Here is a 23,267-nt window from a genome sequence, read left to right on the forward strand (position 1 = left end):
TATTTCACAGCACGATGTCCCCAGAAAGGTTCAGGTAGGCTGTTTGTTTTCCAGGTGAGGGTGCTGTACTCCTTCCAGAGAAGTTCACTCACTATTTTTGCCAGGGTAAAACTTTGTGTTTGACATTGTGGTAGGACTAAGTTGTTAATCTTCTCCTAAAGTTGTACGCTGTTATTGGGAGCATACAGCCTCTCACAAATGCTGTGGGAGACCTTTTTTGGGTTATGGTCACTTAAATTTATAAGGCGAGCCATTTTCATTATTAAACTTCCAAGCGGTCAATGCAATTGTATGCCTTGCAGTCGTATGATTTCATGGTCAGAAAGGCCAACTCCAGACACTGCTCCCCACTAATTCCAATGTTTTATTTAACTGGAACTTAGGGAAATATGAACTATGAATGGGTATTTTGGGTTTCCAAGTAAACACAAGTTTATTGTGTTTAGCAGGGGGATGTTACAGGCTGGTCTTCGTCACCGCGACTACCTCCAACTTTGTGCCTTCATCCTCAGGCAGCTTCTAAATGTGCGTGAGGCTACAGCCACCTTTGCAAGTGTATAAATACAGGGCTTATAGAAAATGTTGTTAATGAGATACTTTCAAAGGCTTCAGTACCCTTGGAAGCTCCATCTAAAGGTAGTGGCAAAGAGGGGCATCCCTCAAGCGATTTGGAGCAGGAGACCAGTTTGAAAGGTCCTTTGAAAAACTGTTGTGGAGGAACTGGTCTCTCAGGAGCTGGTAGGTGAAAGAGCCCGGTGGCAGAGTGGGGTTGTGAGGATGCAGTTGGCCTTTGGGATGGTGGGAACGAGGAGAACAGAGTTTGGGAGGGGAGAGCATGCTACTGTGAATCGCAGACCCCCAGGTTTGTGGGGCAGCGGTGGTCAGAAGGGGGGTTTGGCTGTCAGGCAGGTTAAACCCTGGCTCATCTCCACTCAGGTGTCTTTAGGGCTCTTTGTTTTTTGCATATCTGTTCCCTACACTTGAAGTTTCTTATTAGCTAACTCAATAACATGGGGTTTTTTGGGGTTTTTGGGGTTTTTTTTCATTTTACAGCTGTTTCTGTTTACTTTAGCTGTGAAGTTGAAATGGAGAGAAGTGCTCTCAGTAATATCAGCCTTGGGTGGGAAGCGGAGTTAAAGAGGGCAAGGCTGAGGTGAAAGGAGGGTGACCAGGCAGCTCTCCCTTGGCAGAGGTTGGGATTATTCAAGTTGTGTTTGTTTCGGCTCAGGCTGTTTGACCTTGCTGAGCATCTTACCTAGAACGGTGATTGAGGGTTTCCTTTGAGCATCTCATTAAAAATAATTAGGAACGAAAATAATGAAAATTAACCATCAGAAACCAAGTGGCTCTGAGCCATGTAACCGTTCCATGAAGTTTGTTAAATAGTTTTTCACTTTGCTCCCAAGGAGAGAGGCCCTTTATTTATCTGCCTTTGCCTTGATCATACAATTGTAAAGCAAATGTACTACTTAGATGAAACAGTGAAGTTAATAACAGGAACAAAAATGTTGTTCTTCAAGATTGAGGAAAGCCGTCAGAGGTTGTTGTTTTATTTACTAAGTTTTATTTTCCTGGTGCCTACTGCCTCTTCTGTAAGGTGCTTGGGACATGGGGGAATTGCTACATTGCCATTATATTTACCAGTGCTGCTGCTTCAACATAAAGCACGTTGTGAGAACTGCAGATGGGGCAGCTCAGTTATATGGTGCCTTTTCTGCCTTTCTTAAAGCATGTTTGATTTACCGTGATTTGCCTCCCATGACTACTCCATTATGCCCAGGAATTTCAACGACAAGTTGCTTTTTGTTGAGAAAGAGTGAATAAATGTAGAAGGAATAGACCATGGTTCAGTGTGTGGCTTCTCCCCGCGCTTCCAGCAGAGCGGAGGTTCCTTGCATCACTCAGACGAGGCCACCAGCCTCCATCTGTGGGGTGTTCCTTGCTACTGCGGGCTGCTCTCCCATGGGACGCAGGGCCTCTCTTCAAAGAAACCATGTGATAGATAGAAAGAAACCATCCTGTCTTAGCAATTGCAGTAGTTCTCTTAAAAATGTGAATTGTTAGCTAGGTGCGTGCCAGTATCTGGTAGTAATCTGTGGTGTGAAATTGGAACAGTTAAACTATCTAACAGATTTGTACTGAGGCCTGCAATCAGACACTTTAAAACAAAATAACAGGAAAGTAAAGGCTTATGCAAATATTTCCTTCGTAAGTCACCGTTGGTGCTGCAATTACCCATAACTGTTTGTGTTGAATAAAGCAATCTGTTACTGCTGAAATAATTTCTGTTGAGGAACATTTCAATAAAACTTGAGAAAAACATCTCATAATATTGCTGAGGAGCATTTAATATAATCTGTTTCATAAGCAAATAAAGTGAGTGCTCACTCAGCAAGTTTGCCAACAACACCAAGCTGTGTGGCACGGTTGACACGCTGGAGAGAAGGGATGCCATCCAGAGGGACCTAGACAGGGTTGAGAGGTGGGCCTGGTTGAACCTCATGAAGTTCAACCAGGCCAAGTGCAGGGTCCTACACCTGGGTCAAGGCAATCCCAGGCACAAATACAGGATGGGCAGAGAATGGCTGGAGAGCAGCCCTGAGGAGAAGGACTTGGTTGGTGGATGAGAAGCTCAACATGAGCCGGCAATGTGCGCTGGCAGCCCAGAAAGCCAACTGCATCCTGGGCTGCATCAAAAGACGTGTGGCCAGCAGGTCAAGGGAGGCGATTCTACCCCTCTGCTCTGCTCTGGTGAGACCCCACCTGGAGTCCGGTGTCCAGCTCTGGAGTCCTCAGCACAGGAAGGACATGGACCTGTTGGAACGGGTCCAGTGGAGGGCCACGGAGATGATCAGAGGGCTGGAGCACCTCTGCTGTGAGAACACGTTGAGAGAGTTGGGGTTGTTCAACCTGGAGAAGAGAAGGTTCCAGGGAGACCTTATAGCCCCTCCAGTACCTGAAGGGGCTACAGGAGGGTGGGGAAGAGACTTTATCAGGGAGTGGAGTGATAGGATGAGGGGTAATGGTTTTAAACTGGAAGAGGGGAGATTTAGATTAGATATTAGGAAGAAATTCTTTGCTGTGAGGGTGGTGAGAGCCTGGCCCAGGTTGCCCAGAGAAGCTGTGGCTGCCCCATCCCTGGAGGGGTTCAAGGCCAGGCTGGATGGGGCTTTGAGCAACCTGGTCTGGTGGGAGGTGTCCCTGCCCAGGGCAGGGGCGTTGAAACTCCATGATCTTTAAAGTCCCTTCCAACCCAAACCATTCTATTATTCTATGAAAGATGTATTTCAAAAATGCTGAGATTGCGTTTTTGTGCTGTTCCTGCTGTGGGAGACTGTTGCAGTGTCTACCTTCTCTGCCAGTTTGGAAAAAAAAAAGTTCAGGCTAGAAATGTACTTTTTAAATTTGTGGTCAGCGTGCAGCCATTTCTCCTCCACGCTCACGGTGTTCTTTACGCTGGTATTGCTCTGTAGTTTAAGTTACTTGTATTTCTTCCTTGATATTTACCCAAGTGTATTTCTAGAGAGCTTTCATTTTCCTAGACTAAATAATTCAAACCCCTGTCATCTTTATAGGGTAGACTCTCCGTTCTCCTGCTGATGGGAATAACCTTTCTGTGCACCTGGCTCAGCCCAGAGATGTTCTTTTTCGTGTGTCCAGTGTTTCCCACCAGGTCTGGCTGGTGCCTGGTGATCCAACACACCCAGCTTATCGAGGTCTTATTGCTGCTGCTGCTTCTTGATTGTTTTGCAAAGAGAAGGAAAGGTGCCACCCATGTGTTTACAACATATAACTCATCTTTAAGGTTTTAATTAAAATTGTCTCCCTTTGAATTGGAAATTTGTGTAAGAGTACCATTTTTAATTTATCTGTTCAGTGCATGGTGATGAATGTGGAACTCAATAAGGCTGTGGCGTTACTGGGTTCGGTCTTTGAGAAGTTGGGGGAGAGGGAAGACAGACATCTTCAAAAAACTATCTGATAGTTGGCTAGTACTGCCATGGTTGAAATTATATGAAATAATCTAATCCATAAACTCTTCTCTATGCAATAAAACTACACTTTTCTTAATGAAATGTTTATTGGTGCCGTGAGGGTAATCCACAGTGAGATTTATACTGCTCATCCTGTTTGTTTTTTTTTTTTTCTCCCCTAGCTATAGTTTTGGCTATTGGTCTAATCTCTTCTTTTCACTGAAATTTACCTCATGATAAATGTTACTGCTTCACCTGCTCGCATTTGCAATAAATCCTCTGCAAATCATTGAGCTTAAACTGCCCTGTTGAGCTTAAATGTGCCCTCTCTCTGAGACTCTCTCTATCCAGATTTCAGTGCTGAACATTGATTATAAACATACTGAATATCTGTTTTGATTATAATTCTGGAAATCCTGATGTGTTTGGAAAAGCAATCCTGTGAAAATGCTGCTAACGTGCGATTGACTGGTAATTTTGAGAATTTTCTTACTGAAGAACAGAACTAGAAGTTGGCCTGATTTGGGTGAACTTTTCATTGAGGCACCCAGCAAGGAGACAACATCATGATGGAAACATAGGTGATGGGGAAAAAGCCCATTCAGTTTTCAAAAAAATATCATGATTATTCTTTTGGTAAGGCACATGCGATATTTAGAATTAAAATGTGTCCCTGCTTTGGATTTCTTTTTGATTGTGTTTGCAGTGATCACTGTGCAGTGGTGAACAGCAGGACCGTTTATGAGAACAAAGTCTCAGTAGAAGTTTGTATGGGTGAGCTTTGTTGCCCGAACAAAGAGTTTGTTGAAGGGTTATTCAGTTACTGAAATCCTAAACAGCTAGAAAATTACAACACATGCATCCGGAAAAGGTTAGAGTTGTGTCTGTTATGGTCCTGATATCTTTATAGCATCCAGTGGGAAAAAAATGAGAGCAGAAAAAAAAAATCCTTATTTCATGTAGATATGCAAACATTACTTATCTCCCCACACAGAATGCCCATAGGAAACTACAGTAAAATGAAAGGCATAGTTTTTCAGATGATCTCTTTGCTCTGTTAATGCCTACAAAACAAAAAGCTTTAAAACTCTCAACAGAAAATATTCAATTTTTATGTATCAAACTAGAACGTAGAAGAACAAAATAATTAAGTACTGAGAATTTGTTCCTTAAGTAATTTAATTTAGACTGCTTAGGGTAGCAAACCGAGTGGGTTTGTGAGGCTGTACAAGCAGTGTCACTGATGTAAGGAAGGAGAGTGAGGCAGTGAGCTCCCTGTGCAGACCTTCAGGGCAAGGCTTGCCTGTTTGCCTTTTCTTAAAAGAAAAAAAAAGAAAAAAAAGTAATTAGAGTGTGACTGTATTATCATTAGTCTTAATTCAGGTGTCGTTCAGGCTCTTCATAAATATTAACAGCCTTGAGGAATGGCGTGCTTGGCGTTTAGAAGTTTGGTCTTGCGGTTGAACTTATCAGCTGAATAGCAAAGCTGTTGCTGGAAGAAATTACCGTGCCCCAGAGAAGTCCTTCAGAGGCTTCACCTAAGCGGAGATCTGAATAAATGCTCTGCTGTTTTGATCTTCCTTTATAGGTCTTGTCTGTGCTGGGGTAATTATAGTCTGTAATTAGCTGCAGCGCAATTCTTTTGAAGTCGAGAAACGTGTAATTTTTACCGTAAACTGGGAAATAGCATTTTACTTCAGCTTGCTCTTGTGTTTAATTTACAGATGATTTTCTGTTGGGATTTTTCTGTAAAGTGTTCAGACCTCTCAAAAAATAAAATAAAATACAATGATACTTCAGCATTTTCTTTCCTTGGCTAGAAACTAATTAGCAGCTGTCGTTTCTTACCAATGGTGCGTAGCCACCCACGTGGCCGGGGCCGTGTCGGGAGGATCAGAGGGGCATCTAAATGTCTTTTAAAATGTGGGCTGCAATCTCCTATTCAGTTCTCCATGGTGAAATGGGAAGGAGAATGGTTGTCTCTTCCCGTGCTGTTTCAGTGGTACTGTGAGGCTCTTTGAAAATGAGAAGTGCTTCTTATTTGACTTTTATTTCCGTGTGCTTTAAAGAGGTAATATTTTTCTTCTATTTAATGTAGAAAACCAAATTGTTCACAAAGTACAGTCATCACGTAGTATACATGCTTTGATATATTTTAAGACTACATCTATGCGTTTGCTAGCTCTGCATGTACTGCTTTATGTCTTTGAACCTATCTTTTGAGTAAACCAACCAAATCTTACTTATTTTCTTTCATTATTCTGCTCTGCTTCCATTGATGACTCTTAACTTTTGACTCCAGACTGGCAATATGAGGGTAAGATGGCAACGTGTAACTTCCTGAACATTGCTCGTCTGTTTTTAATTTTTATTTTCCTTAGAACATTATTAAAATTCTGTTCACTCTCCTTAATTAGACCCTTTTGTTGCAATTAAATGCAAATTATGTTTGTTTCTGTTGTGAAGCTTTAATTACGATTTATAGCTTTTAATCATTCCTTTGTTATTTCGTTGGGTTAAATTGCAATCGTATTCTCTCTGTCCTGAAGGACTTCTGCTTCACTGAGATCCCTGGTGGTATCTCTAGAGCTAGACAGGAACAGGTTCCTAGGTGTAGCCATCCGACTGTGTTGTGGTGGTACGTCACGACGATTGAGTGTGTGTGTGCTCATGCCGTGGGAAGGAAGGCTTACGGAAAAGAGAACAGAACAAACCACATTAAGCTTTTGCTGAAAAGTATTTGTTTTAAATATGGATCAGCGTCTGAGGTGTTAAATCCTTTGTCATCAAATTTCCCCATCCTTTATAAAGTTTATCTGAGGAAGGGGTCAGCAGACAGCTCAGATCTTGATCCTCCGTGAGCGTAACTTAGTGAACAGTTGTAGCTCATATGTGTATCGTATTTAAGTGAATACTTGTCTTCAGCATTCTGATTATGCTGACTTGTTTTAAAAACAGCAACAAAACCCCCAAGATCCTTCTTCTGGAATTAGAAATAACTTCTCTTTTCATCTTTATAGATTGCAAGTTGGCCAGAACAGGTCCTCCAGCCACAATAGTTCCTATTGATGAAGAAAGTCGGAACGGTGAGTGCACCTCAGTTTCGCGCGCCCCCCCTGCGGTTACCCCGTGTTGGCTGATCAGGGTGTAGAGGCAAACGTGGGGTGGCCGTGTCTGCCTCAACAGTGAGGACCCGTCTCTGAAAACCTATTAACTAACAAGGATTGCGGGGGAAAGGTGACAATGACCCAACATGCTGAGACGTGTCATTTCTTCCAGAAAATTACATGTTTTGATGACTTTGGTCTTTGACTCCAGGCAGTGCTTGTGAACACGCATTTGGTTTTAACAAGTATTTAGTCCACAACTATTTGTAATACAACAGGAGTTTAGCTCCCTTGGTGCTAATATGCCTACCTATTTTTACCGTCTAATTTCTTATTTCAGTATGACATTACCAAAGGTCAAAGTTCTGGCCAGCCTTTGATTTTGGTGGGGCTTATGTAAAGCTGAAACCCCCTTTCTGTGAAGTTTGGCAGGAGTGGTAACAGTTCTATCTTCTGGGTTTCACATGCAGCTTTTATAAGGTTGCTTGTTGTTTCACTCAAAGTGTAATTACCTGAGTTGATGAACACCTGAAATGGCAGAACTTGCTTGCTTTTAGTCATGGAAAATTCATGAGAAAATGAATGTCTTTTTTTTTAATTATTCTCCTTTCGAATCATACAGTTCTTTAACTGTTGATCTGTGGTCTCAGCATCGCATTTGTGCAGCATACTGTAATGTGATGGAGTGCTTTAACCCCGTTAGAGTCAACACCTTGCACAGGTAGCTGTTACTCCTGATATTAAGTTACTACTCCTTCCTGATTCTTATTTTGTGATGATATTATTTTTTTTCCAACCTTGTAGGCTAGGCACAGTTGTGTGCTGCGTGTGGTTATGATTTGTCGTATATGGGTGCTTGAAATGGCGAAGAAAGCCCACGTCATGCTGGTGGAACTTCTCTGCTTTGGGGAATTGCTTGCTGTTGGGTTGCTCAAGGTCAGATAGGTCAACCTTGAGTTGCTCAAGATCAGTCAGACAGGTGATGGGACAAGAGGAAATGGCCTCAAGTTGCACCAGGGGAGGTTCAGATTGGATAGTAGGAAAAATGTTGTCAGGGAAAGGGTTCTTAAGCCTTGGAATGGGCTGCCCAGGGAAGGGGTTGAGGCCCCATCCCTGGAGGTATTTAAAAGCCGGGTTGACCTAGTGCTTAGAGACATGGTTTAGTGATGGTTTTTATCAGAGTTAGGTTGATGGTTGGACTAGATGATCTGAAAGGTCCCTTCCGACCCAGACAATTCTATGATTCTGTGATTCTCTGATTCTATTCTATGGTTGTGTAAGGGTGTGCAGGTTTTACTTGTAAGAGAACCAGCATCAGGGTGCCGAAGAACTCTGTCAGTTGGTACTGGAGTAGCTTTTAAAAACAGGCTGTTTTCTTCCTTCTGTGTGGAATTTTCTTACAATCATGTCTGCTGAAACTAAAAAATGATGATTGGTCTCAGCAAAATGAAACCCCCCTGGTAATCCTGTCCATGTCCTGAGCAGGACTCTCTTTTCTGTTTGTTTTGTTTTCTGTCATGCAGCATGAGTGTCAGAAAAGTAACTTACACAGTGCAATATTAATTTAAGTAGAAAGCTGTATCACATTTATATCATGGTTATATCAAGTGAGAAAAACGCGAAGTCTTTTTCTTCCCTACTGTTTAAATGGTGTGTGATCACAACATCCATGGCAGGTCTTAGTTCTTAATAGCAGAACTTCTGTGTGCAATCTGCCCTGCAATATTAGTCAACTGTCATTAAAATAGCTTGGTATATGGTACCTAAACGGTTCAAGGGTCCAGAATCAATATTGTGCTTTTTTTCTTTATCGTTTTTCAATGTGTGTACTCTAGAAAGAGTCTTGGCATTTGATGCTCATGAAATAATTGTATCTATAGCACCTTGTTGGGAAGACATCAAGTATTCTTGACTATACGTATTTAGTACTGGCATGTTTTATAGCATTTCATTCTTAAGTGCAAGCAACACTCCAGTGACTTATCTGGAGAATGTGGTGGCAACAACAGCCAAAATTAAGGAGATGCTGACCATACAGTCATGTGAAGTATAAACAAAAATTTAGAGAAATAAAAAGTATGCAGCTCTTGAGTTCAATGGCATAATAAACCTTAGTTCTCAGCTTTCTAATGCTTGATTCAGTGTTTGCTAAAAATTAGAAAGTTAAAACTTCTGTTCAAACGTCCTGCAAGAATGATGGTTAAATTGAGTATGGTGGGGAGAGCTGTGAATCTCCTAAACACGTTGCATGATGTGTCTGCAATGATTTAAATGACCTATTTTGCTATGAATTCTTATGAGCCATTAACTCCACATTAAAGAAGTCGAATTGGAAGTAGAAACTTGAATTCGTGTTGTAGTTAATGGAAGCGACACACCTCATCTGTAAGCCACAACATGTATTAAGTAAATGGGTCTCCTGGGAAGGCAGCCCTTGAGTTGAAATGTCCTTAAACCTTTTGCTGTCTTCGCTGAAGAGCTGAGTTTTATCCTCCCCACAGCCACATGCGACTGAAATTAATGAAGGTGAAATCTCAGTACGGTCTAGTGGGTCAATGGTTGAGTCGATGCTACTACTCATGTGCTTCATATTAAATAATTGGTTTTCCATGAGCCCTACTTAAAGTGAATGTAGGTATTTCAAAATAGAAAAATAGTCACAGCAAAGGGTGCAGAGAAGCTACCAGCAGATCTTGTTTTCCAGCTCTGTGTTTGCACCCTTCCAGATGTCTTCAGGCTCAGGGCAAATGCTTTAGTTTGCTAGAATCACCTTTGGATCCATGCCCATGATGGGTATTGCTGCAACCCAATGTACGTGAGCACCCCCGCACGCAGACGTACGCACATATATCTATTTTGGGGAATTAGAAGACTGGCTGATGAGGTAAAGCTTTGTCACTTGATGCTTCCTGCATGAAACTGCACCCATCTCTTTGGGGTTTGTTTTTGGGTTGGTTGTTCTTTTTTTTCTGCCACTTTGTTGTGGTCATTTTCACATGCTTACAGAATATAAGTAGTGTCTGGCTATGCCATTAATACTCCATTGTTAGTTATGCTCTTCTAATATGCCCATGTTTTGGTTCTTGGCAAGCCATTGTTGTACCCTGATGGATACACTGCCGTTCGTGTAACACAGTCTTTCAGCTACACTATCAATTTGTGCTCTGCAGCACTGCCCGAGGCAGATTTTCTTACGTACATTATATACATAAAGAAATATATATATACACATTATATATATATAGTAATAATATATGTTGTAATATGTATATTATATATAAATATATATCTTTCCACTCCAGCTACATCTTGAAATGAGTAGTGACAGAAGCAGGTTGATGATGGGTCTCAGTCTGATTTACAGAATGAGCTCCCTTACATTGAGTAGAAATGGTTTGGTTAGCAGAGCTCGTCTCTTGTAGACTTTCATCCTTCCTGTGGATTAAAAGGTGAATCCCTAAGTCGAAACAGCTCTGCCACCAAAAAACCTTTGTAAAAATCTTGAGAAGGGAACGAAAAGGGGATACAAAGGAAGGTTGGCTGAAGTAGTGTGTTGTGATAAGGAAATGTTTTATGAGCAGTGTTTGATACGTTGGGAGCTTTGATACAAGGATTGGACATCGCTGTGTTATAGAGCATATGGCCTGAACGTAAAAATCGTGGATATCAATGCCAGGATCAACAAGGTGAGTGTATTTACTGTGTGTGTGAATTCACTAGAATAGTTTATAAAAAATTATTTCAAATCACAGAATCTTCTTGGTTGGAAGGGACCTTTGAGATCATCAAGTTCAACCACAAAAAAAAAACCAAACAAAAAACCCCCAAAAAACAAACAAACAAAAAAACCCACAAAAACACACACACAAAAAACTAACCAAACACCAAAAACAAAACAAAAACAAAAACCACACAAAACAAACACCCGCAACCACACCCCACACCCACCCACAAACAGACACAACCCAACAATCCCGGGCACTAGAGCATGCCCTGAAGTGCCACGTCTACACGTTTCTTAAATACCTCCAGGGATGGCGACTCCACCACCTCCCTGGGCAGGCTGTTCCAGTGCCTGACCACTCTCTCAGGAAAGTCATTCTTCCTGATATCTAATCTAAACCTCCCCTGCCCCAACTTCAGACCATTTCCTCTGCTCCTGTCATTATTCCCTTGGGAGAAGAAGCCAACACCCACCTCTCTACACCCTCCTTTCAGGGAGTTGTAGAGGAAAATGAGGTCCCCCCTCAGCCTCCTCTTCTCCAAACTAAACATGCTCAGATCACTTGCCATTCAGTCTCAAAATCAGTGGGATATAGTTGTTATACAAGTGATAGTGAAGCTGTAGCGAGGGGTATGGGGTTGGTACACAGGTTACATGTTACACAACATTTCCAATGACCAAACAAACTTTGTTCTGGAATTGCTGATGGATGGAGTTAAGCAATCTGCCTACTTCTCTTCTAGTATATAGAAATGTGTCAGTAGATCACTTAAAGTATGAAATCTAATCAGGTTATTTTAATTCCTTGCACTGCCGTGCAGCTTTCAGAGGTCTCGTGTTGATGTTGGGACTGTCTCTTCTAATTCTAATTAAGATCTCAGAACAGTAACTGAGTTAACACCTCTGTGTGACATTTTGTTTCATCCAGTGCACCTACTCATCAACTTCTGGCAACTCAATAAACAGAAAATCCTGCTTTTAGAAGTTTTTCTTTAGTTTCACTGGGCTGAATGTTGCTTCTCAGCATACTGAGTTCACTCATTTCTAATTCACAAAAAGTCTGGAGAGCAGCAAGTCTCAGGGAATAAAAATATTTTACAAAATAACTATTCCTTGTTTTCACAGTGAGATGCACAGTTACCATGTGTGACCTTTAAATATCTCCTTGAGAGATCAGCATAGATGTTAGGATTTGACAGTTTCCCACCATTGGATTAATATATTTATATTGAGTAATTTAGGTACAATAGTATATGTTAGATTATAGTTGTGTTCCTGTGAAGAATTCTAGAAGGATTTCTTAAGTTCCTACATTTCTTAAGGTCCAAACTGATTATTTTTTTCATTTTTCATTTGTTTAACTGAATGGGTGATAGTACTTGAGATAATATTAACAGCAAGATTTATTTCTTCTAGATGTACAGGTTTTTTTTTATAGGCAGAGAGTTATTTCTGCCTATGGATTTTTTTTTTTCATTACTGAATCTGAGACTTGCTTTTAAGTTGTTTTAGAAATTGAACAAATGAAACTAGTTCATACTTCAGGCTCTTTCATTGCAATTGCACCCCAAATTTTTGGGGGTCTTCCCCAAGAGCTGCCTGTGCTTTTTTTCTTAGGATGAGCATACAGAAATGCTAGGCGGTTTTGAATCTTTAAAAAGGGTATTTAATGGAAAGTAGACTATTAGGAAATCACTTCTAAAAGAGGCAAAATTGGAATTTGCTAGATATGGCTGATTAAAATAGAAATTGGAGCAAAACGCAGGGGTTGGGGTGAGGGAGCAAGCAGTGTTGCGGGCGTCTCAGCAGGACGTTGGGTGACCTTGCGTGCGATGGGGGTGCACGGGCAGAATAGCTGTACCTCTGTGTCACCTGCTGGTTGGTATTTGCCTTTACATGTTTTATTTCAGGATAGCTACACAGTTAATAGAATGTGGCCAAGTACTACGCAAATTTTAACAGATCTACGCTAGTGTGAAGAAGAATATGAATAGGTGTCTTGGAAATACATTCATAACAAAAACTCTGTAGTTACGAATATTTTGTGTTCTTGCCTATCCTAGGTAAATCAGTAAATGTTGTTCTGCTTTTGATTTATATTTTTTTTTTTTTGGGGGGGGGGGGATAGGGGGGAGGGTGTTGTTTCTCCCCCCTCGCTCCCTTTCAGTGATATAGAGTGCTAATGAATAGTTGGACCATCTCCTTAAATTGCGTGATCTCTCTCCTCTCTCCCCAAGTCTCTGTGACCCTCATTGGGGATGTTTGGTATTTGTGCAAACAGAGGTAAGTGGCTGTAGGTGGGTTTGGTATTATTTTTATATCTCTTCATCTTCCTGCTATCTTGGCAGCAATCTCTTGTCAGCCTTGCGTCCTGGGGAGGCAGAGGATATGCCATCACTCTGCAAATCCCCATTGATAGCGCCCTGCGGTGGGGGATTAAATGGGAAATAAGACACAAACATGCAGGAACTCAGACTGTGGGGTTTTTCCTGGTACTATTGGGGGAACGTCTTTTAAGTTTAATTGTGTATAATGCTGGAGGAATAGACCTGATTACTAAAGCACATTGGCAACGTTACTGCAAATTTCTGTGCCATACCAAACAGCTTTAATTTGTTTTTCAGGGACAATTGATAGGGATTGAAGAAAATGTCTCTAGAGGTACAGAATCCGTAGCCTCTCTTCTGAGATGGGCTTAAGTGTGCTAATACATTTCCTATGGACTGTGTGTGATGGCTTCCAAACAGCTGTTACTTAATAAAATTTTCAGTGGCTATGGGTGTGGGCTGGAATTGAACTAATGAGCCTTAAAGATTAAGGGTCCTGCTATCCATCTCCTGTGCGGGTAACAGGCTGGTCCCAGTCTGCCTGCCTTCAGACATTTTGGCTAAGGGGAAACATTGATTTAGTAAAATACCATTTTCTGATTTGGGAAAGTTGCTGTGGTTGAACACAGGTGTATTGCGAATAGCATTTCTAAAGATTTTCAGAAAAAGGATGAATTAATGACTTGAAGGATGAGAAGGTGCTTCAGCGTTTTAATTTCTTTAAGTACATCTTTCCTACAGAAATAGTGTGTCATTTTTAAATTCCTTCTGAGAACATTTTGGCTTAGCAGTTGAATTTTGAATATCAACCAAGGCTATATAATTGGTTTAAAGTAACATTTAACTGTGTTTTTAAACATTCAAAAGTCCACTTCAAGTCCACTCAAGCTGTTTGGGTTATTGAAACCCGGTGTGTTTTTTCAACAAATATTCGGATTTAATTGTGAGAAGTCTTGTGTTGCTTTACATCCTGAGAGTTGCTGAGTTCTAATTAGTGGAACTAAAATCTGCAGCAATTAAGCTTGGTGGCCTTAGCAGGGAGAGCAGGCTGGGATGAGATGTCAAACGTGCAAAGGAGTTTCAACTTGCTGGTGTCCTGTGTGTTCCCCTAACTCTCTTTACGTCTGCATGGCAAATGTACAAACTGAAATAAGTTAGAAGGCTGTTCTTGCGATGTCATGTACATATAATTAAAAGCTCATGTTTATTTTCTATACTGTAAAAACAGTGCATGTCAAACTCCTGCTTTCCCCTTTTTGTTAGGAAAAGCAGCAGTGGGAAGAAAGGGAGGTAACGCACATCTCATGGTAGTGTAGCTGTTCCAGAGACATCTCGGGTGGGAAGACACAGTCTAAACCTGGTGAAATAGCTGTTTCTGTAGAAGGTTTTCAGGTGGACCATGCAGGTTCATGTGTCTATAGTCTATAAAGTCTTTATATCATGCAGGAGGCTCACTTCTATCCTGCAGCAGCTGTCTGTTTATCAGGAATGAGATGAGTAAGTTGACACTCAATGGGGGGGCAAAGCTTTATAAATAAGCTGAGCTGAAGACAGCCTTGTGTACCCAGCACCTGAACAAGGCTTAAAGCTATTCCATGGGGATTAACAGGACTAAAATAGAGCTGAGCTTTAAACCTTAGCTCTCCTTGCCGCAGGAAGGAGGACTTGGTTTTCTTTTAAGCTGTAAAGGTGCTAGCGTGTTGCGTAGCAGTGTTAGAATTTATGAAGTTATATATTCTTGTAAGTTATAGTTTACTGTCTTTATGAGCCTCTCAGTCTTTAATTTTAAAACAACATATTTTCATCTATTGTTTCCTATTGTTCAAAAGTCAGATTTATGTAGCATTATGAAAGAAAACTAATCTTCATTTTAGTATTTCAAGGAATTTTGAGAAAAGCAGCTCTCAAGTCTGGGATGTTTGTGTGGTTGTGGAAACGGAAAAGAGACCAAGCTGTAATGTGCTGTAATTCTGTATTGATTTTTCTTAGTTTCCCCATAAGAGTGGTTTGCGGACTCTTTGCATTTCACTTTCACTAGGTGCACTATTTCTTTTATAGCAGTTAACAATTACATTTCTGAAATGGACAGAAATCCAATTATTAGCTTACGTGTTATGATCATTCTTGTGAAATGTTTCCAGAGAGAAACTGCTTCATTTCATTGCCAATCTAAGTTATGCAATTGTCTATATGCCTGTGTGTCCGCATATTTGTTTTTCTCACATCTTTAGATGATCTTACAGCTGCCTAAAGTATTTGTCAACATTTTTCACCGGCTGTGGAAAGTATCCTTTTCACATATAGCTTCACCAAACTGGAATCTGGTTTCCGCAGGAATGGGCATGTGGTATGTTATTTATATGTATGATGAAGTATAAGTTAAGTTATTGCAGCCAATAAATAAATCTTTGAATGAAATATTGTCTTGCTGTACAAGGGAAAGAGGAGTTCAATTAACTTTGCTTCTAAACCACTGGCTTGTCTTCAGTTGTAAAACTTAATTGCTCTTACTGTACAGATGGTGCCACTCTCTCGGGTCCCCTGCGTCCGTCTGAGAACGCTTACAGAAGTCTAGAGGTTTGTCAGCCGAGGGCTGCGGTTCAGTCCAGCAGTCTCACTCGGCTGATAGCGCAGTCTAGGTGACAATACGATTGTAGCATTGAACGTCAGTCGTCTTCTGCTGAAATTGTGCTATTCTGTGCTCACTAATAGTGGGGTCTGTGCAGCATTAGATTAGCCAGCACACAAATCTGATCTGATTCAGGCCCAGGTACGTAACAACATTTTGTCAAATCAGTGCGCTCAGTGTGGAGTTTATTCTGGCTTTCTGTTTTTATATAAGAAGGGTGATACATTACGTCTAATATCTGCCAGATTAAGTAACTTCTATCAGAAGAAGTTGCCCTTTCAGAATGTTTTGGACAAATTGCAAGAAGAGGAGTGGGTTTGTATTGACCAGCGTATGCCGTGCCGGTGCTAGGGCTGCTGCTGGGGGCTGGAGACTGCATCTACCACATTGCCCAGCGCTCTGTACTTCAACCCCGTCGTCCCGTATCCATCCTGATTTGGGATCCCAGGTGTTTCCTATTGACGCTTCTCTAAGTCATCCAGATGAACAAGTGTTGCCTGGGCTGTTTTAGGTGGAATCTGGAGTGGCTCTGAAGACACGGTCAGATGCTGAGACCACCCAAAAAGGAAGCTGGAAGTTAGTGTTTGCAGCCCTGGCAAGTACTGGCTCTAGTTCTGAATCGTTTAGGACATTCCTGTGCCATTTAGGAGTGCTTTGCTTGGACTGGGAGAATGGGCCGTAGAAATCTCTTTGGAACAGTGTAGAACCCAGGGAAGTTTCAGAAAGGGACTTAGTGACTGCTGCTGCGCTCCTTGGCTTTGAGGTGGGAAGCGTGCAAGTGCAAGGGTCTCTAGAGAAGACCCAGTTGTAGCTGACTTGGTCTATTCTTCTGGCGGAACTTTAAGTCACACTAGAGAATTTTCTGAATGCTCTGGTCCAAATCCTGTCTTCAAATTTCTCCATAATGGAGGAAAATTGGCTAATATGCCACAGCTTAATAGTGTACTTTTAGACTGTTCCTCTTTTTCTGTCATGACTTGCCTGCTTGGCTGCCCGAGATAGAAATCTCCTTCTTTTGTATTCAGAGATACAGCCAATTAAGACTTAAGGATTATTTGGTCTTAATCAGCTGTCCCAAGAATCATTATCAAGCGCAACGATAGGAATATTATCTGAGCATAACAAATTTCTATTTCAAGAAAGGGTAAGTTGCCTGGAAGAGCGTAGCTGCTGTTCTTGTCAGGTAAGAAGCTTAGTGTCGAGCAGATAAAGGGTAAGTGTAAGAACTAGAAGCTAAAAATTCCATTATACTCAGCTAGTAAATATCTTCAACGAGATGCAATATGGAATTTTATTTATTTTTTTAACTTGTATTTGTGGTTTTCCTCCTGATGTTCATGTTAGCAGCTGGCTCATACGTGTTGGTGCTCAACTCGCTGTCTTAATTTGTTTAAATCAAAATGTAAAGTCGTGCAAGACAGTATCAGTTCTTAGCTAAAAATTTGATTTAGTTTATAAATTCACGAGATGGGAAAAGAGGCCTAAATTTATGGAAATTATTTTTGTTTCATTCAAGCCTGTTTGTTCATTTCCATTCTGAAGTTAGACATTCCTAGGATTTTGGTATGAATGATTTCATTGAAAAGTCATGAAACAATTTGCTGTCTAATGCTATTTTTATACCACAGATTGAAATTCACACTCACGTATTTTTCATGGAGGACAAATGTGTAAAGACTGAAAAAGCTGTAAAATGGATGAGCTTATTATTCCACTTTTATTCATGAGAACAGACTTCAGCAGCGGCCAGTATTTTAGCAGAGCTGTTGTTAAAGATCTCTACAATTCTCCCTTTTCAGTAGGTTTTTTTTAAATTATGTCTTTTAGGAAAAATACCGAAGTGCCAAAAAGCAGGAGATGATTTGGGGTGGGAGTAGGGGAGAAGTCATCCTTTTAGAAATGGATTAATGTATTCTTAAAGATAGAAAATGTAGTTAGTAAGTGATAGAGTTGGAATTATTTAAAACGTTTTTATGCTGTCAGCCGTCTAGAAAAACTATCCTGACCTGGTGTTGGTGCTCTTTGGGACAGATGTCCCTAAATTACCTTCAGGGATGTGAGGTTTTCCCCCCTTATTTTCATCACTGTCTCATCTACCTCTGTACGTTCTTAGGACTCATATGTAGCCATCAAAGCTATTTGTTTTCTATTGTCTGTGCAGATTTCAGGTGTCATACCTTGGCTCGGGCTGTATCTGCTGAAATCTCCCTTGTGCTGACAATTTTCGACTGTCTCCGTGTACCCACAGGCACTAGTTCAACTGCAAACTACTGAGTTTTGTTCAGTAAATATTAAATAACTGGAGGAGTAATTAGCACATCAGGCAAGACCACAGCCCTTCCCTATTATTGATCTTAAAATGACAAAAATTTGGAATTTAACTCCATTTTGAGGCAGGTATAATTTTTGTGAGTAATGTGATTATGCTCTGTAATGCTGTAGCCTTTTCAAATTGCATACGAGGTTTACTTTTTTCAGTGGAAATTCTCCTCAGAGCGATTTAAAATTTTCTGAACAGCTCATCTTTGACAGCTTGAGTATTCAGAATAAATTATTCAAATTATGATACTCAGCCCATTCATATTCCCAGGTTGTCAGTTTACCTTTGCAAATGAAGAACTGCGTGTTTCAACGATTTATGTGTTTCATATAATTTTGAAACATTGAATGTCATTTTACTAGCAGTATTCTTTGCCTGTCTTCTCCTTTACAGTTCCAGTGAAGCAGCACAAGAATAAGAGTATTTAATATGTTTTAAGACGGCTTAAAGTCATTTTTCCTCCAGGGATTGGGAGGTGACTGTTGTGATCAATCCTCTGATAGTAATTGCCAGAACTGTTATGTTGTGCTTTTGAAGCTTCATTTTTGGAGTCCCTGTTTACTAACTAACATGTATACCCTCAGGAGATGAACAGAGCGCTCAATTTGTCTATTCCTTGCAAGCAAAGAGGGGGCAGCAAGGAACTTTGAAAGAAAGTTGTTTTGAAACCTTTGTTCACAGTGAGTTCAAAACATAAGCAGAATTTCTTTCCGTGGTACGGTTTTGAATACAGAATACTGTTTTCCACAAACTACATGTCGAGCTGCACGTAGAATCATGGAATCATAGAATGGTTAGAGTCAGAAGGGACCTTAAAGGTCATCGAGTTCCAACCCCCCTGCCCTGGGCAGGGACACCTCCCACCAGACCAGGTTGCTCCAAGCCCCATCCAGCCTGGCCTTGAACCCCTCCAGGGATGGAGCAGCCACAGCTTCTCTGGGCAACCTGGGCCAGGGTCTCACCACCTGCTCTCACATCCCACTTCCTTTTATCATGGCTAAAAGTGGGTACTGTGAGAATCCTTTCAGAAGCAAGAGTAGCATGTAGAGGTCAGCCCAGTCACTTAGATGATGCATTTAAATATTTATCTGCTTTATCTTCACCAAGTGATAACTCCTTTTTCTGGCACAACTTAAAATTAATTCTTGCCAAGTTCTCCTTTTGTGAAACCTTTCCTCTTGCGGAAACATGATTTACATTTGGCACGCTGCTCATCTGGAAGAAAATCTCTTCCCCGGAGCATGTCACTGTCATTGTAATGGATATCTGTTACTGTTACACTACCCACCAACAAGTCGGCTGCTCTTGTTTTATATTCTCCACTGCCTGTTCCTATAAGCAACTCTCTTACCCTGATGTGGGAATTGATGGCATTTATGTGAATGCCAAGACAAACAAGTGGCAGAGCCAGGAATAGATCTAAAAGCATCTGGTAGCAAGGGGTGGGGGAGAATTATTTCTGTGGAGTTCTACAAGAAAAGCATGAAATAGAATGGAAAGCAGGAGTCCTGGTGGACAACAGGATGACCATGAGCCAGCAGTGTGCCCTTGTGGCCAAGAAGGCCAATGGCATCCTGGGGTGCATCAAGAAGAGTGTGACCAGCAGGTGGAGGGAGGTCATCCTGCCCCTCTGCTCTGCCCTGGGGAGGCCCCATCTGGAGCACTGGGTCCAGTTCTGGGCTTCCCAGTTCCAGAAGGACAGGGAACTGCTGAAGGGGGTGCAGCAGAGGGCTACACAGATGATGAGGGGCCTGGAGCATCTCTCTTAGGAGGAAAGGCTGAGGGACTTGGGTCTGTTTAGCCTGGAGAAGAGAAGACTGAGGGGGGATCTGATCAAGGCCTGTAAATACTTACAGGGAGGGTGTCAGGAGGATGGGGCCAGTCTTTTCTCAGTGGTGCCCAGGGACAGGACAAGAGGAAACAAGTACAACCTGGAACATAAGAAGTTCCACCTAAACATGAGGAGGAACTTCTTTCCTTTGAGGGTGGCAGAGCCCTGGAAGAGGCTGCCCAGGGAGGTGGTGGAGTCTCCGTCTCTGGAGACATTCCAAACCTGCCTGGACACGTTCCTGTGGGACCTGCTGTGGGTGAACCTGCTTTGGCAGGGGGTTGGACTAGATGATCTCCAGAGGTCCCTTCCAACCCCATGTGATTCTGTGATATAGAGTTCATAGGTATGGGTGAGCCTGTCTACGCCACAAACCTGGGTCTGTTCCAAATCTCCCAGCTGGCCCTGCCCTCAGGACAGTGTGAATGTAGTGAATATCATCGAGATCTCACGGTGTTGAGAGCTCAGGTCTCCTTTTAATGCCACTGGCAAAAGCCTGGCAGTGATGCCGGAGCTAATGGGGAAAGGTTACTTACGTGTGTGTGGTGTCAAATGGTAGGGTTCCTACCCTGCAGCTTAGAATCAGTTATTCCTTCTTCATTTAGCTCTTTTGAGCCCTATATCGGGCAGATGCTCTTGTTCCTCAAAGCCCTGGCTCTGCTGGTTCCTGTGCTCTTGAGTTGCCTGGTTCCGGAATCATCTCGTCTCACCTGCTCAGGGTCTGTTGAGTTGGGTCTATTCAGCAGCTCACACTAAATCCGCCTCTTGGTCAGCTCAGTCCCGTGTATGAGCATGTTACTCATTTCTGTGTACTTTTGAATTGCAATATTTAAAACTAATCCAGCGTAAAGTGTGAGTTGGTTATTTTTTTTTCCATCCACGTGAGCTAAGATGAAATTTGGACTTGTCAGAAGCTGCAGCTATTATGTCATCTGTTTGTTAACACTGTCAAGAAATATTTTCAGTCCACTAGAAGCATTCACTTGGTTGAGTTGAAATGATCCACGTGCTCAAATTGTCATGGTGGCTGGGGACGTGTCACTGATCGCAAATACTGGAGAGAGCTGATGACCAGAGGAAGCCCTTGAGAGAGTGAGTTCTGTTCTGAAGGCAGGGGTTTGCCTTTCAGTGAGCTTTTGCGTTGTGTCTGTTGGTGATGCTCCTATTTTACTGCATCCCATGGAGCAGCTTGTTAGGTGTAGTAAAAGTGTTAGCTATTGTTAGGGTTTTGTATCAGCAGCGTGGTGGGGCTGAGTCGGGGTGACCCCAGCACTGGTGTGGCCAGCAGGTCACAAGAGGTGATTCTACCCCTCTACTCTGTGCTTGTGAGACCACACCTGGAGTCCTGTGTCCAGCTCTGGAGTCCTCAACACAGGAAGGACATGGACCTGTTGGAACGGGTCCAGTGGAGGGCCATGAAGATGATCAGAGGGCTGGAGCACCTCTGCTATGAAGACAGGCTGAGAGAGCTGGGATTGTTCAGCCTGGAGAAGAGAAGGCTCCAGGGAGACCTCATAGCAGCCTTCCAATATGTGAAGGGAGCCTACAGGAGAGCCGGAGAGGGACTCTTTGTCAGGAGATGTAGTGACAGGACAAGGGGTAATGGTTTTAAATTGGAAGAGGGGAGATTTAGATTAGATATAAGGAGGGAATTCTTTACTGTGAGGGCAGTGAAGCACTGGCCCAGGTTGCCCAGGGAAGTTGTGGATGCCCCATCCCTGGAAGTGTTTAAGGCCAGGCTGGATGGGGGTTTGAGCAACCTGCTCTAGTGGAGGTGTCCCTGCCCATGGCAGGGGGGTTGGAACTCCATGATCTTTAAGGTTCCTTCCAACTCTAACCATTCTATGACTCTATGGTGGGGCAATGTCCTCACTGACCAGGACGCAGTCCCACAGGTCCTGGGCAGGGTGACGGTAACAGAGTCAATCAAGAATGACAGGCACAGCAGGTCCAGGTCCATGTGAGGAGTCCAGTCGGGAACAGCAGAGAGTGGGGATGGAGAGGAGTATGCTTGTGGCATAGAAACATAGAGCATGACTCTGTGGTAGGACACGTTGGCCATACCATAGCACAAATGGTAAATAATCTGTAACGCTTTGAAATTACTACCAGTTAGAGGGTGTAATTCAATATTGCACTCGCTTAAGTCATGATGATGCTGAAGTCGTCATCTTTCCTTAAATGTCTTGAAAGAAAGAAATTTAAGTCTTAAGTTCTTGTCAAGCTGTAAAGATGTTTAGAACACGTTTTGGTGCTGTAACGTTTTTGTGTATTGAGGGCATCAGTCTGAGATTGTTAGATGGCCAGTCGTGAGTACTGTATAGAGCTATACAGACAGTATTTGTATAGGAACACCTGTGGAGAGAGTAATTTAGTAAAATGTCTGTTTTACCAAGTTCTACTTTTAGATTTTTATTTTTTTTCTGAATACAGCTCTTATGTAGCTGAGGGTTTGTGTTTTGTTCTGTTTTTTTTTTTAAATAGCCATCATAGTTTAATTAGCATTGTTCATAATTGTTTAAATGTATTTTTATTCTAAGCTCACTTCCCCGTCTACCCCAGGTGACTTATTTGAATGAGAAAAAGAGCTGGCAGTTGCAGAGGTGTAGTAAAAATTCTCTCTAATCTATGAAGATATATATTTTGGTTGCATTTAATAAGTTTCTTAAAATATTAATTTGGACATTTGGTTTTAAATCTTGTTTCCATGGTAGTAAAGATAGGTAAGATATTCAGTGCCTTTTAAACTACTTTACTATATCTTATTTTTCGGAGGCCTTTAGGAGGAAGGTGCTGCGAGCCTCGTGTGGCCTGGAGTAGCGCGGGGCGGCGGGCGGATTTATAGTATGTTCGCTTTAATCTGAGCTTTGGGACTCTCTTTGGCGTAGATGATTTGGATGCATCCCAGAAGCGTGGAGAGCTAAGGTTTTTTAGCGGAACACTTGTGGATAGGTATCTGAAAAGCTTTTCTGAAGGACTGAGTGTGTTAGGACTGTAAGCCTGCTTGGTCCTAGTGGTAGTCAGGGGATCTGAGCCACTTCAGTTCTTTTCAAAGTCCAGTTAACACCAGGTGATGTGTTTAACAGTGTGATGGGATCCCAAGTTGGTCTCCTTCCTTCCTCTTCTGTGTTGAAAGAATTCCCCGCTTTACCTCTGCTGCAAAACGAAGTGTTTTATTAAAATGCACAAAACTAAACTGAAAATGACAGCTCACTAAGCAAAAGGACCGTGGAGCTACTGACAGAGGGAAGAAGAAAGTTTTGCAAGCAAATCCTGTTGCCGTAAGCGTAGCGTGTGTCCTTTCCAACGGTGTTCAAGCTTGGCTGACGTCCCAGATTTGGGGGAAGAAATTGTGCCC

General features: G+C 42.0%; 1 protein-coding gene across 2 annotated transcripts in view; it reads left to right on the forward strand.

The window, feature by feature from the left end:
- PCDH15 (protocadherin related 15) overlaps positions 1 to 23,267 on the forward strand; it is a 383,455-nt gene that overhangs the window by 22,371 nt on the left and 337,817 nt on the right. For both annotated transcript variants that reach the window (XM_074155034.1, XM_074155035.1), the window contains exon 2: positions 6,995 to 7,060. In XM_074155034.1, coding sequence (XP_074011135.1) covers positions 6,995 to 7,060 — 66 coding nt within the window. The remainder of the gene's footprint in view (positions 1 to 6,994; positions 7,061 to 23,267) is intronic.

Source organism: Numenius arquata, chromosome 10 (genome assembly GCF_964106895.1).
Source record: "Numenius arquata chromosome 10, bNumArq3.hap1.1, whole genome shotgun sequence".
NCBI lineage: Eukaryota > Metazoa > Chordata > Aves > Charadriiformes > Scolopacidae > Numenius > Numenius arquata.